The sequence below is a fragment of the Panulirus ornatus genome, chromosome 40, assembly GCF_036320965.1.
Source record: "Panulirus ornatus isolate Po-2019 chromosome 40, ASM3632096v1, whole genome shotgun sequence".
NCBI classification, from domain to species: domain Eukaryota; kingdom Metazoa; phylum Arthropoda; class Malacostraca; order Decapoda; family Palinuridae; genus Panulirus; species Panulirus ornatus.
In genome coordinates this window covers 12,846,248-12,863,747 of record NC_092263.1, presented here as the reverse complement: position 1 = coordinate 12,863,747, position 17,500 = coordinate 12,846,248, and the positions used below count along the sequence as shown (strand labels likewise).

Sequence of the window (17,500 nt, the reverse complement as noted above, 5' to 3'; positions counted from 1 at the left end):
CTTGAACCAGGTGAGAGGGGGAAGGAAGATCCAGTGCGCCGTGGCCACGAGAGGAAGAGGATCCAATACCCTATGGTGGTAAAAGATGATTGGATACCCCGTGGCCACGAGAGAAAGAGGATGCAATACTCTATGGTCGATAGAGGGTTTAATAACCTGTGGCTACGAGGCGAAGAGGGTCCAATACCCTATGGTCTTAATGGGAAGAGGATCTAATACCCTATGGCCAAGAAAGGAAGAGGATCCAATACCCTATGGCTATAAGAGAGACAATTGTATAACCTGTGGATACGAGAGGAACAGTATACAATACCCTATGGCCATTAAAGAAAGATGATTTAATATCTGTGACCACGAGCGGAAGAGGATCCAATACCCTATGACCATAAGAGAAAAACGATTCAGTAACCCATAGCAACAAGGGGAAGAGAATACATTACTTTATGGCCATAAGACGAAGAGGATCCAATACCCAATGACCATAAGAAAAAAAAAAAAAAGGATCAAGTAACCCACAGCAACGAAAGGAAGAGAATACACTACCTTATAGCTATAAGAGGAAGAGGATCCAATACTCTGTAGCCATGGGAGGAAAGGAGGAACTCCAATACCCTATGAGAATCTAACACTCCTCTGCCGCGATTTTGATCCTTATAGTCCAGTCTGCTCCTTTATAGTTCCATGGCCATCCTCAACACTCGGAAATGTCAGAGTTTGTACAACTCACGAAGATTAATTTCACCCCAAAAAAGCTTATCTTCGTTCAGCTTAGCTTCATCAAAGCTCTAATATCATACAATCTCAACTTCATCTTCTCCAAACACGAGTCTGTTCGTGAGCTGGAGAGATGTGAGATCCCTTTTCTTTTATGCGCCAATCTGATGTTTGTTTATAGCGATGGTCGTTTCCATCCTGCGAGCGGTAGCGCCGAGGGAGAAGTATATAACGTTTAAGAAATAATAACCAAGTTGGGTCCTTACATAAGCTCATAATCTTCTCGTATAAGAATGCGAGAAGAGACCACAATCTCAAAAAAATATTTTCAGGTATCGTTACCATTAAATTGTGTTGGGCCATCTCAAACAGCGTCATTTACACCTATTTTCTAATATAGTAAATTTTCTAACTATGACACAGGGTTCTAGTGTGTACCCATATCTAGCTACACACATTACGTTTATCAATTACAAAAGGAAGCTATAGTTCTTCCTTAATTATATAACCTAATAGTAATAATACTGACTACATAAGTATATATAACCTAGCTTGAATAATATACAGTTTATATAACTATATAACCACACCCTTAATAATATACCCTAACTGATAATACAGCCTAGTTTACCCTTAATTTGACATCTTGTCATCTACTGCCTTAATTACTTCCCTTATACGCGTATATATTTGATATATTTCATCATGATAAGAGAAATAAGTCAGTTGTTCAATGGATCTGTTATTTTACATTTAATACCTCGTTCTTCTCTAACTTTAAACAATATTTTAAAACTACGGCTTACATTTCGCGTCATATTTATCTTTCCCCCCCCCCCTCTGTCACTTCCTTCGTTTTATCTTGTCTTCAGGAAACTATGTAGAGCTATTTACAAGTGTCTTTGTGTTCTGGGGGGACAAATATATTCGAATAATTCCTTTGAAGGAGACACAACTATGTCTGCGAAGGCTTAGCGGAATTCAGTCTTGTGTGTTGACAAACGATCAGTCTCTCTCTCTTTTTACCCTTCTTATTTTTGCTTATTTAACGACAATTTGTCCCTGTATGTCATCTCCTTTTGTGAGACAACCTCAGCGTGGATATTTTGCGTTTCTTGAACCTGAGAGATGCGTTCTATTGTTTATTTTGTTGGTTTTTGTGATATTTTTTTTTTCTTGTGTGCGTCGCCTTTTATTTTGGGATCGCGGACGGCGGATGCGACCACACTGCCATCTATTGGTGCCCAAGTCAACACCCTGAAGCCAGTGTTTGTTTCTGCTCCTTATACGAATATCCTAGCCTGTATATATATATATATATATATATATATATATATATATATATATATATATATATATATATATATATATATATATATATATATATATTCCTATGAGTCAACGGGGAAAATGAAACACGAAAAGTTCCCAAGTGCACTTTCGTGTAATAATCACATTATCAGGGGAGATACAAGTGAGAAATATAACAGTCAGTTGATATACATCGAGGAGACGAAGCTAGGACGCCATTTGGTAAACATGTGATTGTCCAAAACATACAACGAGCGTTCATAAACTTATCGTTTTACAAATCTTAACAATAAAGTTATCTAATTTGTACAGACCATCACTAATATTAAGATTATAATTGTTTGTGTATTTAATAACAGAAGATTCAATGATATTTCTCTTGGTAATAGAGTTAGAGTTAACAACTGAGATGGCGTTACTCCAGTCAATACAATGATCATAGTTTTTAACATGATTAAACAAGGCATTTGATTCTTGTCCCGTTCTTATACTATATTCATGTTGCTTAAGTCTAACAGAAAGATCCTTACCAGTCTGACCAACATAAAATCTATCACAGCTTCCACAGGGAACTTAATAGATGCAACTAAGAGAATTTTCTGGTGAATTCCTGATTAAGATATTCTCTATAGTATCATTGTTGCTAAAGGCAACATTTACATTAAAGGATTTAAGCAACATGGGAAGCAAAGTGAAATCATTATTAAAAGGGAGAACTAAAGATTTTTGGTGTCAATGGGAGGTTTGGGCTCAACTCAATAAAACGATTTCTTTGCTAACTTACGGGATTTATCAATGAAAGATCTAGGGTACTTTAACTTAGATCCTTCTTTTAGAAAATAAAAAAAAAAAAAGAGAGGGGAGGATTTCCAGCCCCCCTCAGCTCCCTTCCCTTTTAGTCGCCTTCTACGACACGCAGGGAATACGTGGCAAGTATTCTTTCTCCCCTATCCCCAGGGATAAAACCTTTATAATCTATAAACCTTTATAATTAGATATGTATAATACCTTTATAATTAGAGATGTATCATCTATGCAAAGTGTGTATGTCTGACTGATTAAACCCCTTCAATATTATCTTTGTACGTCAGTTCTGTGTGTGTGTGTGTGTGTGTGTGTGTGTGTGTGTGTGTGTGTGTGTGTGTGTGTGCGTGCGTGTGTGCGTGTGTGTGGGAAGGTCCAAGCCAGGTCTATGCGAGACCTTGGGGGGGTCAGTGTGTGCCACGGTGCCCGAAAGAGAAGGTCTCTGCGCGTCCACAGAGACCCACCTTTTCAATCAGGAACCCCCACCCAGTCAATGTCTGTGTGTGTGTGTCTGTCTCTCCCCCCCCGGATCAAGAGACGATAGATAGACAGAGAGATAGATAGATAGATCCTCCTCAGTGCAGATAGGGGAAAGTGAACACCAGCTAAATACCCGGTGAACAGAAAAGAGAACAAATACAGAACTCCCTCCGGAAACAATAACACTTGCCGTTCAAGCTGTGAACAATTCCAAACTTGAATGGGTTCAGGGAGAAGTTCATCGCACGTAAAGTGAACACCCCATTGAACACGTAGAGGAGGTTCAAAATAGGGAAAAAAAGAAAGAAAAGAGATTTCTGTGCAGACACCCGGACACAAAAGAGGTGAAAATAGAGTTCTTCAACAGAGTGAGTCTTTTTCGCGGTGGTTCAAACGTGGAAGAAGAACAAGACGTTGAACAGGATCTCTGAACTTCGGAGCTGAACAGCTTCGAAGTGTGTGCGTGTGTTTGTGTGCGTTTGTGCTCGCTGTCCCTCCACACTACAGAGGAAGATATGAGGTAAGTGTGAACTACTGAGTCTGTTTCAACCCCCCCCCCCACACACACACACACACACACACACACACACTAACCCCCTCTTCAACGCTTTTACGTAAGTCTGTGTGTGTGTGTGAGATAGATAGAGAGAGAGAGAGAGAGAGAGAGAGAGAGAGAGAGAGAGAGAGAGAGAGAGAGAGAGAGTAGGGAGAGAAACGACAAAAAAGAAAGGGTCAGAGAGGGAGAGGAATAGAGAAGAAAGATGGATAGATAGATAGATAGATAGATGGATAGAGATAGATAGATAGATAGATAGATAGATAGATAGAGAGAGAGAGAGAGAGAGAGAGAGAGAGAGAGAGAGAGAGAGAGAGAGAGAGAGAGAGAGAGAGAGAAATATATGAAGCCCCCATTCTTCCCAAACCCTGTTTCTTCCCTCCCCCACCCCACTCACCCTATGCCAAACCAACCAACCACCCCAACACCACCATTCACCTCCCCCCCTTAAACCCCACCAATCATTCCCCCCGCCCCGGGGGGGGAGTCATAATGGGGGGGTGGTGTCACCTTCAGAATTTCGCCAGGGGGGAGGGGAGAAAAAAAAAAAAGAGAAGACTACAAAAAAAAGAGAGAGAGAGAGAAAAGAAAATGACAGAGGACAAGGAACCACTGCAGCTGGTCATTGTGTGGTGGTGAGGTGAGGTGAGGTGAGGTGGAGGTGAGGTGGTGTGGGTGGGAAGGGGGTGAGGTGAGGTGTGTGTGTGTGGGGGGGGGGGTTTACCCCCTCGTTATTACCTGGCCTGGTGTATACCCCAAGGCTTGGGTACTGGTGCCTCCTACCCACTTATCATTGTCCACCTGTTACCTGTCTGTCTGTCTGTCTCTACCTGTCAATAGATCTCTCTCTCTCTCTCTCTCTCTCTCTCTCTCTCTCTCTCTCTCTCTCTCTCTCTCTCTTTCATATACATATATATTCCTACGAGTCCACGGGGAAAATGAAACACGAAAAGTTCCCAAGTGCACTTTCGTGTCATAATCACATCATCAGGGGAGACACAAGAGAGAAATATAACAGTCACTTAATATACATCGAAGAGACGAAGCTAGGACGCCATTTGGTAAATGGCGTCTTGTCTCTCTTGTGTCTCCGCTGATGATGTGATTATTACACGAAAGTGCACTTAGGAACTTTTCGTGTTTCATTTTCCCCGTGGACTCATAGGGAATATCTTGATCACACGCAAAATTGTGATCCTTTCCAATATATATATATATATATATATATATATATATATATATATATATATATATATATATATATATATATATATATATATATATTCCGTCCTTACCACAGGGAAATGAAACACGATAAGTTCCCAAGTGCACTTTCGTGTCATAATCACATCATCATGGAGACACAAGAGAGAAATATAACACGATATATATACACAGTGTCTATCAGCTGACTGTATATTTCTCTCTTATGTCTCCCCTGATGATGTGATTATTACACGAAAGTGCACTTGGGAACTTATCGTGTTTCATTTTCCCGGTGGACTCATAGGAATATCTTGATCACGCGCAAAACTGTGATCCTTTCCAATATATATATATATATATATATATATATATATATATATATATATATATATATATATATATATATATATCTTTCTTTTTTCTTTCAAACTATTCGCCATTTCCCGCATTAGCGAGGTAGCGTTAAGAACAGAGGACTGGGCCTTTGAGGGAATACCCTCACCTGGCCCAATTCTCTGTTCCTTCTTTTGGAAAATTAAAAAAAAAACCGAGAGGGGAGGATTTCCAGCCCCCCGCTCCCTCCCCTTTTAGTCGCCTTCTACGACACGCAATATATATATATATATATATATATATATATATATATATATATATATATATATATATATCACTTGATCGCTGTTTCCCACGTTTATGAGGTAGCACCGGGAACAGTCGGAGAAAGGCCACGTCCATTCACATCCATTCTCTAGCTGTCGTGTGAAATGCATCGAATCTACAGCTCCCTTTCCACATCCAGGCCCCACATGGCTTACCCCGTACGCTTCACATGCCCTGGTTCCAGTCCACTGTCACAGCACGTTGACTCCGGTACACCAAATCGTTCCAATTCACTCTATCCCGTGCATGCCTTTCACCCCCCTGCATGTTCAGGCCCCGATCGCTCAAAACCTTTTTCCAAGCCAACCTTCCATCTCCATTTTGACCACCCAGTTCTCCTCGTTCCCCTCCACTTCTACATATATCCTTTTTACACACACACACACACACACACACACACACACACACACCAGGAGAACAGAATAATCTTCGAGTTAATGGACAGTGATGTGTTTAGTAAGCTGGTCCTATCCTGTGTATGGCCCAAACGAGAATATGCTTCTCAGGTTTGGTCACCTCACCTAAAGAAGTACATAGAGCTAATAGAGAAGGTCCAGAGGAGGGCGAACAAAAAAGCACCAGGGTTAAGAGAGCTGAGTTGCAAGGGGGGAAAAAGGAAGGCTAAAGGCTTAAAATTTGTCCACCTTGAATAGAGAGAAGAGTAAGAGGTGACCTGATCAAATACCTTTTGTTTTGTTTTTCTTTTTTAAACAGATCGAGGTACAGGGGAAAACAAACATTGAAATTTGCCCACTTTGGATAAAGAGAAGAGTTAAGGGTGATTTGATCAAAAACCTTTAAATTTCTACAGCAGGTCGATGACTTGGAAAAGGACCAATTGTAAGTAGTATGAAATTAATCAACTGAATAAGAAAAAAAAATACATATATAAATAAGTAGTTTGATAATCATACAAGCGGTGGACGAATGGTATATAAAATGACTGAGAAAATGGTTAATGTGTACTGCCTTAGGGTATGTGTGTGTGTGTGTGTGTGTGTGTGTGTCCCTACATACACAGGAGTAAATACATGGTATATATAAACAAGGTTAAGAGACGAGGCAAAACACACGAGCGTAACATAAAACACATAATCGATACATACATACAGACAGACACTACCATTTCTTACGTAACTAAGGAAAATAGCCTGCATTCTTCTTGCATCTACGCCATTTCTTTCTTCTCACGTTCAAATGCACATCTTCCATCGCTTCGCACAGCCCTGTTGGCTCGCAGAAATCCTACCAGGCTAAACTGCGGGAATATTTTCCCTCATTTTGCCGAATTTTAGCGACAAGAACGCGAGCTATTTTGGGCAAGATGGCCGGCGCGGGAGACACCCATCGTGACGTGGATCCCCGTGATTGGCTGCGCCGCCCGTCATGTGGTGGCCTCCCATTGGCTCACGCCTCTCCCCACGTCGGGCGAGGTGGCTTGAGCCACTATGACGCGTACCGTTACGAACCTAATATTTATTTTTTTCCCCCCTCTCCTCCATGATTAATTTTCCTTCTCACATTGTAGAACTCATGGTTGTCTAAGAGGGAGACTCAGAACGGGTTAGGAAGGTTCAAAGCCCTCCCTTCAGCCTCCCAGGAGCGATAGAAGGAGGGTAGTAGGGTCAAGGATGGAAGGTAAAAGGGGCAGACTGACCCTGTTAAGGGCAGTTTGAGGGTAAGGGAGGTGTTAGGGAGGGTAAAGGGAGGGTAAGGGAGAGGACAGAGGGAGGCTACAGTTATGAGACGCGGTACAGGCAGCGATACAGGAGATAAACACGGAAAATGACAGCAAATACAGATAGTAATAATAATAATAATAATAATAATAATAATAATAATAATAATAATAATAATAAAACATGGCAAAGTCTTTAACGCTCAACATTATCCCTGATTTTTGTATTTTAAGACTTGCTGTATTCGTGCATGACTGTATTCAACATAATTTTCTTAATACTGAAAATCAAAATGACAGTTGAATTAACAGCGTATCGGTTTTTTTCGTCTCTTTTTACATGTTTAATTCTAATTTGCTTGCAGCTATATACACCTTTAAATAGAAATAACATGTCTTTAAAAGATTATCTTTCAAAATGTATATAAAAATACGAGTCTAAATCACCTTTGTGGAAATAAAAATCTAAAATATTAAATTTATGAATTTTTTCCCCATAGTCTGGTTACTTTTTCATATTTTTTTTCGTAATTTCAGAATCTGCAACAATTATATATATATATATATATATATATATATATATATATATATATATATATATATATGTATATATATATATATATATTGGAAAGGATCGCAATTTTGCGCGTGATCAAGATATTCCTATGAGTCCACTGAAAATGAAACACGATAAGTTGCCAAGTGCACTTTCGTGTCATAATCACATCATCAGGGGAGACACAAGAGAGAAATATAACAATCAGTTGATAGACATCGAAGAGACGAAGCTAGGACGCCATTTGGTAAACATGCGATTGTCCAAAATGTGATTATTACACGAAAGTGCTCTTGGGAACTCATCGTGTTTCATTTTCCCCAGTGGATTCATAGGAATATATATATATATATATATATATATATATATATATATATATATATATATATATATATATATATATATATATATATATATATTCTGTCCTTACCACAGGGAAATGAAACATGATAAGTTCTCTCATAGAACACACACAACCCTCCAACTGCCAGGGTTCGAACCCAGGACCTCATATATAACCTGCTATCACTTGTTGACTCCGAGCGGGCAACCTATCAAAGTCATGCATGACAGCATGCACGACACCCCCTTCCCCCCTTCTACATCATGCCAATGCATGGTAGTGGGTGACCCCAACCCCAGGCTCTCGCGTTCGCGTGGACGTTCAAAAAAAAATGGCTAAGAGGGATTCGAGTGACCCTACCATTTCATTTTAACTCTTGGGGGTTTGTTTACGAATGAAATACTTGCCTCCAGATCTTAAAAGAAATACATACCCCCCAAACCCTCATAAAAAATAAATGAATAAAAGAATTTAACTCTTAAAATTTATGAAATTACTTTTACATGGAAGAAAAGAATCTATGGTGAATTTGAGTCAGGTTTTTATTCCATAGGAAATAATGTTCGGCAAATCAAATTTCATTTTAAGATCCGTGAACACAAACCCTATATTTCCCCCCCCAAAAAAAAATTAGGTAAATTTACACTCACTGGCAATCTACACCACATTTAAAAATCAAGGCAAAGTTAATTCATTTTTAAAAATAACATAAATATAACATTTTATTGACCAAACAATGGTGGGTGTAGAGAACTTGTGGTACTCAAATTTTTCCCTTCGTCTTAAAGATGACCCATTAATTTAATTTTCCCTTCGTCTTAAAGATGACCCATTAATTTAATTTTCCCTTCGTCTTTAAGATGACCCATTAATTTAATTTTTCCTTCGTCTTAAAGATGACCCATTAATCTATTTTTTCCTTCGTCTTAAAGATGACCCATTAATTTAATTTTTCCTTCGTCTTAAAGATGACCCATTAATCTATCTTTTCCTTCGTCTTAAAGATGACCCATTAATTTAATTTTCCCTTCGTCTTAAAGATGACCCATTAATTAAATTTTTCCTTCGTCTTAAAGATGACCCATTAATTCAATTATTTTTTGATCCATATGCTTCTGCCAATCCCCCTCCAGCATCAAAATAAATCAGTTATTCCACCTTCCCCCAGAAAACATGGGTAACTCAGTGGCATTTCTATCACCATAGCTAAAAATAACAAAACAACCCTGGTTTAGTGCGTTAAACGCCAAGATGTACGAACATACATTACTACGAATTCGTTAACGAAACTTTTTCATACGAATCTACAGGTGTCGATAGCTGTGAACATGTTTAAACAGCTAAGAAAAAATTAAAATCCCTTTTGGCAAAGACAAAAAGGGGTTGAGAAACCCCTGGGCTAAAGCATATTCACCACAATATAACCCTGAAACCCCTGGGCTAAAAGATATTCACCAGAATATAACCCTGAAACCCCCTGGGGTAAAGCATATTCACCAGAATATAACCCTGAAACCCCCTGGGCTAAAACATACTCACCAGAATATAACCCTGAAACGATTATTTCTTTCTTTTTTTTAAACATTCATTTACACGAGCCGGATTTAAACTCTTGGCATGTGATTGGCTTCACTGTCAAGTGCTGACGCTAGAATCAGGGCATGGCATGGGGGGGGGAGGGAGAAAACAAAAAAAACCCCCTAAAGCTAAAAAAAATTCTGGCGTCGTTGTCTGAGTTGGCATAACCCGCGTATAGTGACAGGTATTCGTGCGTCACTCGACGAGTTCTATATATATATATCACTTGGCCATTCATCACGAGCCAATTATTCGTTACAATTATAGGCAGCTCGGCTGGGAAAGGGAGGGCTGGAGGGGAAGACACACACACACATGAAAACCTAATGGGACGCGAGGTGGCTCAGTTAGACGCCTAATGCGGGTAGAATGAGGTGAAAAAAACAAACAAACCAAACGAAAACATAAGAAAAAACCCCCCCCCCCCCAACATAGGGCAAACATACAAACAAACAAACAAACAAAAATCCAACATATGGGCAATCAGACGCGCGTAGCCCTGGGAGGTTAAGATGGGGAGGGGACTGGACGCCCATCCTCTGACATGTTCCTCACACCACTCCGTTTACCGAAGGAGTTCAAATACATGAAGACGCTTTTGAGGGGGGGGGGGGTGAGGGAGGAACGCTCGTATTACCGTATAGCATATTAATGACCTAGTGCCCTGACCTCATCATTAAAGGTCAAGTGAAAGACCAGGCCATCATGACCGAAGGGGGGGTCATGCTGTTTAACGATGGTAACACAGTCGTACGTGATTCATGACCGGATTAATAAGGGGGGGGCAAAGGGGGGCAATTACCCCAGGCCCCATGGCAGATGGCCCCCCCCCACTCCTCATTACAAAAAAAATATGATAAACGAATTATTTATTGAGCCAGGATCTCGACTGAACTTTGGCCAACTGTTTCCATCAGAGAAAGATGTTGCTAAGACGTGTAATTAAGGGTCAAAGTGAAGGTGAAACGACCCTGTTTACTGCCGAAAAAGGGGGGGGGGGACTGGAAACCTATGCCAAGTGTAGAAAGAACGCCCCCTCCCACCCTTTTTCGTAGCTATCGTAGTGTTTCAACGTATGTAGAGTATGTAGGTATAACTTGTCAGTCCTAATCACTTGCATTAAACTGACTTTGATCCGTCAATTTGGTGATTCGCTGCGTTATTTCGTAATCTCTGTGTACGAGGGGGGGTCCCCCACCCCCCCATTTTGAAGTGCGGGGCCCCCCCCCCCCTGAATCGGGGCCCTGCCTTCAGCTGAAGCAGCAGCGACTGGTGAGCGGAAAACGTTCGGATATCATATAAAGAGAAAAATTCACTTTCTCTGACCCTTATATATACATCACAAGCGCACGACGTAAAATGTCAATTCTATATACATCGCTTCATAGTGGTAACTGGTTATGTCGACTTAGGTACTGGATCATCTACATTCTACGACCACACTGAGGCGTAACTCAATCACATTCGAATTTTACGATTTTCCCCTTTTTTTTTTTCTCAACACATTCTTGCGTCTGTCTCCCTGGGTTTAATTAAGCCCAGCGGTCTCTCAATGGGCGTCTTGCTCATTCGCTATTCTATTATAGTCAAACAAGGACGTTTAGCAAGCAAGGGTTTTTTTATCTCGTTATTTTCCTTTATTTCACCTATGGCAAAACCTACTTGGAAAATCCTGGACGAGATGTATTTACAGTTTGGAGAATACGAAACTCCAAGCTAAGTTCTACTTTATAAATTTCAAGCTAAGTTCTACTTTATAAATTTCAAGCTAAGTTCTACTTTATAAATTTCAAGCTAAGTTCTATTTTATAGATTTCAACGCTGTCATTTCTACTCATTTTTTTTTTATATCTCACACTGTCATGTCAGTTATCATTAATAACAATACCTTAATATAACAATCTATTTTTCCACAAATGAAATATATCAAGGAAAAGATAAGAACTATTTTTCTATAATGATAATTGACCCCTTTTTTTCAGAACAGTTGATGGCATAGAATCTGGCTAACAAAATGTCTCAATAGAATATAGAATTATTTGTTTTAGTGAGTTATTTGTGTCCAAATGAATTTCACATCAATTCATTAGTAAAGCAAAATACTTGAGGCCTGTGGAACCAGCCATTTTCTGGCGAAGCTTGAAGTGAAAAAATAATTCCACAAAATCAAAACTTATTTTCAAACCTAGAATGTCAATGGAATTGTTACACACACACTCTGCTGGCTTAAAACATCACATTCTCTTTTCTATTATGACAAATAACCAATCGATTCTTTGGCGAGAGAGAGAGAGAGAGAGAGTGAAAGTGAAAGAAATATATAAAACGTGATATTTTTAGACCTGTCTCAGAAGCAAGCTCGCATGGCTGTGTTGATCTGCTGGTCGTGCCAAGTTTTCAAAATACTTTCCATACCTCGAATTCGCCCCATGATTCCAAGGCTGCCGGAAGAGACAGGCACAGTTTAACACAAAGGACAGCTTTATAGAAACCGAGCTAGGCAACCCACGATGAGGAGGGCCAACTTAAAAAAAAAAAAGGGGCATTTTGGTCAAACTTACGAAACGGTTGTGGTGGTGGAACAAAGTGCTTTATCTAACCCAGGGGTGTGAAATTCGACAGCTTAACCCAAAGGAATGCTGTCCAAAGCCTAGAAACGGTGGTGGACCGTGTGACTTTGTGGTGTCCGGAAAGTTTATTTTTGGGTCAACCTTGACACTAGAAACCTTAGTGAACTGGGGAAAACTTGTTGATCTAGAGAACTTTATTCCCTCTAGGCAACATGGTTCTCAGTGGCTTGGCTATCGAGATTGAAGGTCTGGGAAAACCTAACTCCTAGAAGGCTTCTTGAACCCGACTCATGGTGGTCCATTAAGACTTGGGATATACTAACTCAGGGTCTAGGAGACCTGGTGACTCAAAGACCTGAATTCAGACCTGGAAGACCTGCTGCTGACGACTCAAAAGACCTGGATGACCTGCTAACTCAAAAGACCTGGATGACCTGCTGTGTCAGAGACCTTGGGAACCTACTGACCTCGAAGACTGAACTGACATTCAACTCATACGTCAACGACCCTGCCAAAGAGAGGGCGAATTCGCAGAGCCTCAAGATGACAACATACCTGAGCACGACCATCTGAAAAAAAATGGTCTTTCTCAGGGCTAAATTGCACTCCTCTGCTAGCGATACACTTTGCTGGGGAATTACCATTTCAAATGATTACAAGGTTCGGAGAGATGTGAAGTGTATCGTGCGCGCGGGGGCAACAGTCGGTAAGAGAATTGAAGGCTGAAAATCGTGTGGTGACGCCACACACACACACACACCAACACGCAGTCCACCCAGGTACCAACACCATCAACTCGAACCCGCCAGAGGCAATTTTACTCTTATTCATCTCGAGCGTGGGAAAAAAAAAATTGATTTCTGAGCTCCTCCCACCGTGTGTTCTCTTCTCCGCAGAGAGATCCCTGTCGTCGTGCATTGGAGCGAATCTATTCTCATTTCTCGCGAGGGAATAGACCCCGGTCAGCGTGGAAATAGGAGAGTTCGACATAGGCCACAATCTATTCCCTGATCCTTCCATCTCGTTTGCACACATATACCAGACGGTCAACTGAGAGTCGGTGGTGACTGGGGACAGTTCCAACTTCTTCTTCCCTTTTTTTTTTTTATCTATCCTTTGACATGGTGAGTTGGCAGAGACTGGGAGAAGGTTCTTCTCTCTCTCTCTCCCTCTCTCCTCTCCTCCTCTCCTCCCGACCCACCTACCTACCTACCACCTCCTCCTTCGCCAACCACCATCTCAAACGATGGTGTCGCCTCTCCCTTGGCTGGGAGGTAATGCGAGAGTCTCTTTCCCCCTTGGCAACGGTGGGCCAGTCTGCAGGCCGCTCGCGCATCTGTGTCAACAAAACGGATCATCTGAAGAAAATTGTGTATGTGTCTTTCTTGCCTCCTTCGGGTTATCTACCTGTGCCAGGTAGTCCTTCACGTAGATTTTGGGGTGTGACGTGGTCTCCTGGATGTATGTTAGAGTTATTAGGATTTCGGAAGATGCAAGATATCGTGTGTGAACCTCTCTTGGGTACGATGGTACATTGGCTGAGCAGTTTAGTACACTCCTTTTTAGTTAGATGATATACCTTTCTCCCAGGTTGAAGAAGACGTGGCTATTCAATTAACCGTTTTCTTGTTTTCTTTATTGAATGACAGAGATCAAAGCTTCATTGGCTTTCTTAAAAGAGCGGGAAAAAAACACATCATCTCTACACTCTACACTCTTTTCCCTCCCACATTCAGTGGCATATCTAGGGTAGGGTAGGTAGGGCAAGTACCCTACCGGGCGCCACTTGAAGAAGGTGGGGGCGCCAATTAACATATGTTTTTTAACATATGCAACACGATTGATATAGTTAACACGTTTGGTTTTGTGAGATAAAAAAAAAGAAACTCGCTTACTTATCAATTATAGTAATATTTTGCTATTATCAGTTGCATTACCGCTTCTACATTACGATTTTGATCAAATAAGTCTTTAAGAGTTGATATACATGTACATAAGTTTGGCCTAACTCTTCAACAGTTTATATTTACACTGTATCTATTTCTATCTATACATCCACTGTATGTACATTTTTAATCAAGCCAGGGGCGCAATTTCAGTTGCTTGACGTAGGTGCTATTTCAACTACATACGCCCTAATCCACACTTGCCATGGCTTCGAACATAAGATGCATTATATGGAAACACTCCTTTGACCTGGGCTGTTAGCATACACCTTTCGAACCAACAGGGACCCAAGATTGAAGTTATGAACCAGACGAAATCAAGTACTTATGGAATTTTCATCCTGTTAGGTTTAACTAAATCTATCCGTGGCAGGGAACCTTACCTACCAACATCTCGTTTTCTCTGACTCCGCACACAGAAAGGAGCTTACTTACTTTCACCTTTTTTTTCCTCTTTAACATCACCATGCCTGATGTAGACAAAAACATGAACTCTTGTCCCAGAACTTAACTTTCAGACAATAACATAACCAACCAACGCTTGGATTTCATTCGTTGGATTTTATCATAAACCAGCAGATGTCGTTCAAACTTGCCAGTGAACCGATGAACAGACGCGTTTATGTTCAACACAGGTGGGAATGTCCACTATACTACATAAAGGAATGGGGAAATCACTCCAAGAAGCTACTAATACACTATATGATACGTCTGCCAGTCCCGACATTACAGCAATTATGAAGGAACCAAGATAGATAGACTTTGGAGGCGTGAGAGTAAATAAGATAGGATGGGTGCTGGGGATTTTTCAAAACAAGAGAATAAAAACTAGAATCAAGATGCTATTCAATGCACCCCATCTTTCCTACCTAATGGAAGATCAACAGAGCCTTTTCAAACTTCTGGATTAAAAAAGAAGAAGAAATACGAAGTTAATTAAGACTCAACACTGCATCCATCAACACAACACCATTGCAAGTCCTTGTAAAGTCATCTCGAAAACCCTCTGAGGCCAGACACGTATAGAGGGACGACGTGAAGCCTTGGTCCCAGACCCCCTAACACACCCTACGTGTTCTCCAGTGGGCGAGACAGACAGTGAGCGAGGGGACTACGTCAAACCTGAAGAATAGTCGGGCACAAAAGAATGTCCCCACCGACATGGAGGGGTTAGAAGCGAGCCCATGAAAATGGGCAAGACGCAACTTCGCAAGTATGTGGTTTCGTTCATCTTCAACAAGAACAAGAACAAGAACAACAACAACAACAACAACAAGAATCTACCCCTCCTTAAATCCCGTAGTAGTCCCCCCTCAGCGTGGGATGAAAGATAGACTGATTAAGGATGGGTGGTAGAGGGGGAGCGACGTGAGAGGCTGGAAAAAAAGAGATTTTGGGCAAAAGATGAATGATCTCTTACCAAAGGGAGATATGATGTGAAGAGGAAGATTTGAAGATACTAATAATGGTCCTCCAAAAAAGGTAAACACACACACACACACACACACACACACACACACACACACACACACACACACACAAAATGAACCCCCCCCCCCCTTACGTCAGGTGACAGCCACTTTTTCATAGTAGTATGTAGGTTAAAAGGGCGTCTCTCTCTGTCTGGTTACGAGAGCGTCTCGTCTGGTGGCCAGGGGCGTCTCGTCTGGTGGCCAGGGGCGTCTCGACTGGTGCCCAGGGGGGCGGCGTGTGCGCGTCTCGTCTGGCCTCCCATGTCCCCACCCCACTCACACCCTTGTGGAAAATCTGCTGCGGTGTTTCTACAACTGCGAATCCCACACAAGTGTTGTAGAAAACTATATAACCAACGTGACCTGGATTTCGCGAATCGTTGAATAAGTCATTGAACTCCCTAAAAACGAGTTACATACTGTCAAGTGCAAATAGTACACACACACACACACACACACACACAAACACACACACACACACACACACACACAACGGGTAGCGCCGGAAATGGATGAAGGCAAGCAAGTTTGAATATGTACATGTGTATATATGTATATGTCTGTGTATGTGTATGTTGATATGTACATGTGTGTTTATTGTATACATATATATGTGTGTGTATATGAGTGGATGGGCCATTCTTCCTCCGTTTCGTGGCGCTACCTCGCTGACACTGGAAACAGCGATCATGTACAATATATATATATATATATATATATATATATATATATATATATATATATATATATTCTCTTTTTTTCATATTATTCGCCATTTCCCGCGTTAGCGACGTAGCGTTAAGAACAGAGTGTGTGTGTGTGCATGTGTGTGTGTGTGTGTGTGTGTGTGTGTGTGTGTGTGTGTGTGTGTAAAGAAGGGTTTTCAACGCCAGACTGGAAGATGGAGTGTCAGAAACGAAGGTGGGGTGAGGAAGGAGGGGGGGGGGGTGTTGGGGGAGGGGGGAAGGCCGTGCCAAAGTTTGGGGGGGGGTCGTGACGATGATGGTGGGGGGTGGGGGGAGGGGCACAGTCCTTGCCAATTAGGTCGTCGCTAATGGCAGTTGGCCAATTAGCCCATGGGGGGGCCTCCTTGCCGTGCGCGTGCGATGATGCGCACGGTCATGATGCTATACAATGGTAGGGTCATGATGCTATACAGTGGTAGGGTCATAATGCTATACAGTAGTAGGGTCATACTGCTATACAGTGGTAGGGTCATAATGCTATACAGTGGTAGGGTCATAATGCTATACAGTGGTAGGGTCATAATGCTATTCAGTGGTAGGGTCATAATGCTATACAGTGGTAGGGTCATAATGCTATACAGTGGAAGGGTCATGATGCTATACAGTGGTAAGGCGATAACGCTATACAGTGGGACGGTGGTAATGCTATACAGTGGGACGGTGGTAATGCTATGCACAGATGGACTGCTATAATGCTATGCAGTGGAACACTAATAATAACACTATAGAGTGGGATGGCTATAATGCTATGCAGTGGGACAGCCATAATACTACAGAGCAAGGCTATGATATACACACAGTGTGCAGGAATACATCACTTACTGTATTCCTGGCACTACTGTATTCTCCTTATCCCTGTATACTAACTGTATCCATCTTC

At 41.4% G+C, this 17,500-nt stretch overlaps 2 protein-coding genes across 2 annotated transcripts in view; one reads left to right on the top strand and one right to left on the bottom strand.

The window, feature by feature from the left end:
- The window catches only part of LOC139761422 (uncharacterized), a 63,076-nt gene that overhangs the window by 15,888 nt on the left and 29,688 nt on the right, over positions 1-17,500 (bottom strand). The window lies entirely within an intron of this gene.
- Positions 3,232-17,500, top strand: part of Tdh (L-threonine dehydrogenase) — a 23,121-nt gene continuing 8,852 nt past the window's right edge. The window contains exon 1 of the mRNA XM_071685584.1: positions 3,232-3,829. Within this exon, the coding sequence (XP_071541685.1) occupies positions 3,825-3,829 (5 nt within the window). The 5' untranslated portion in view covers positions 3,232-3,824. The remainder of the gene's footprint in view (positions 3,830-17,500) is intronic.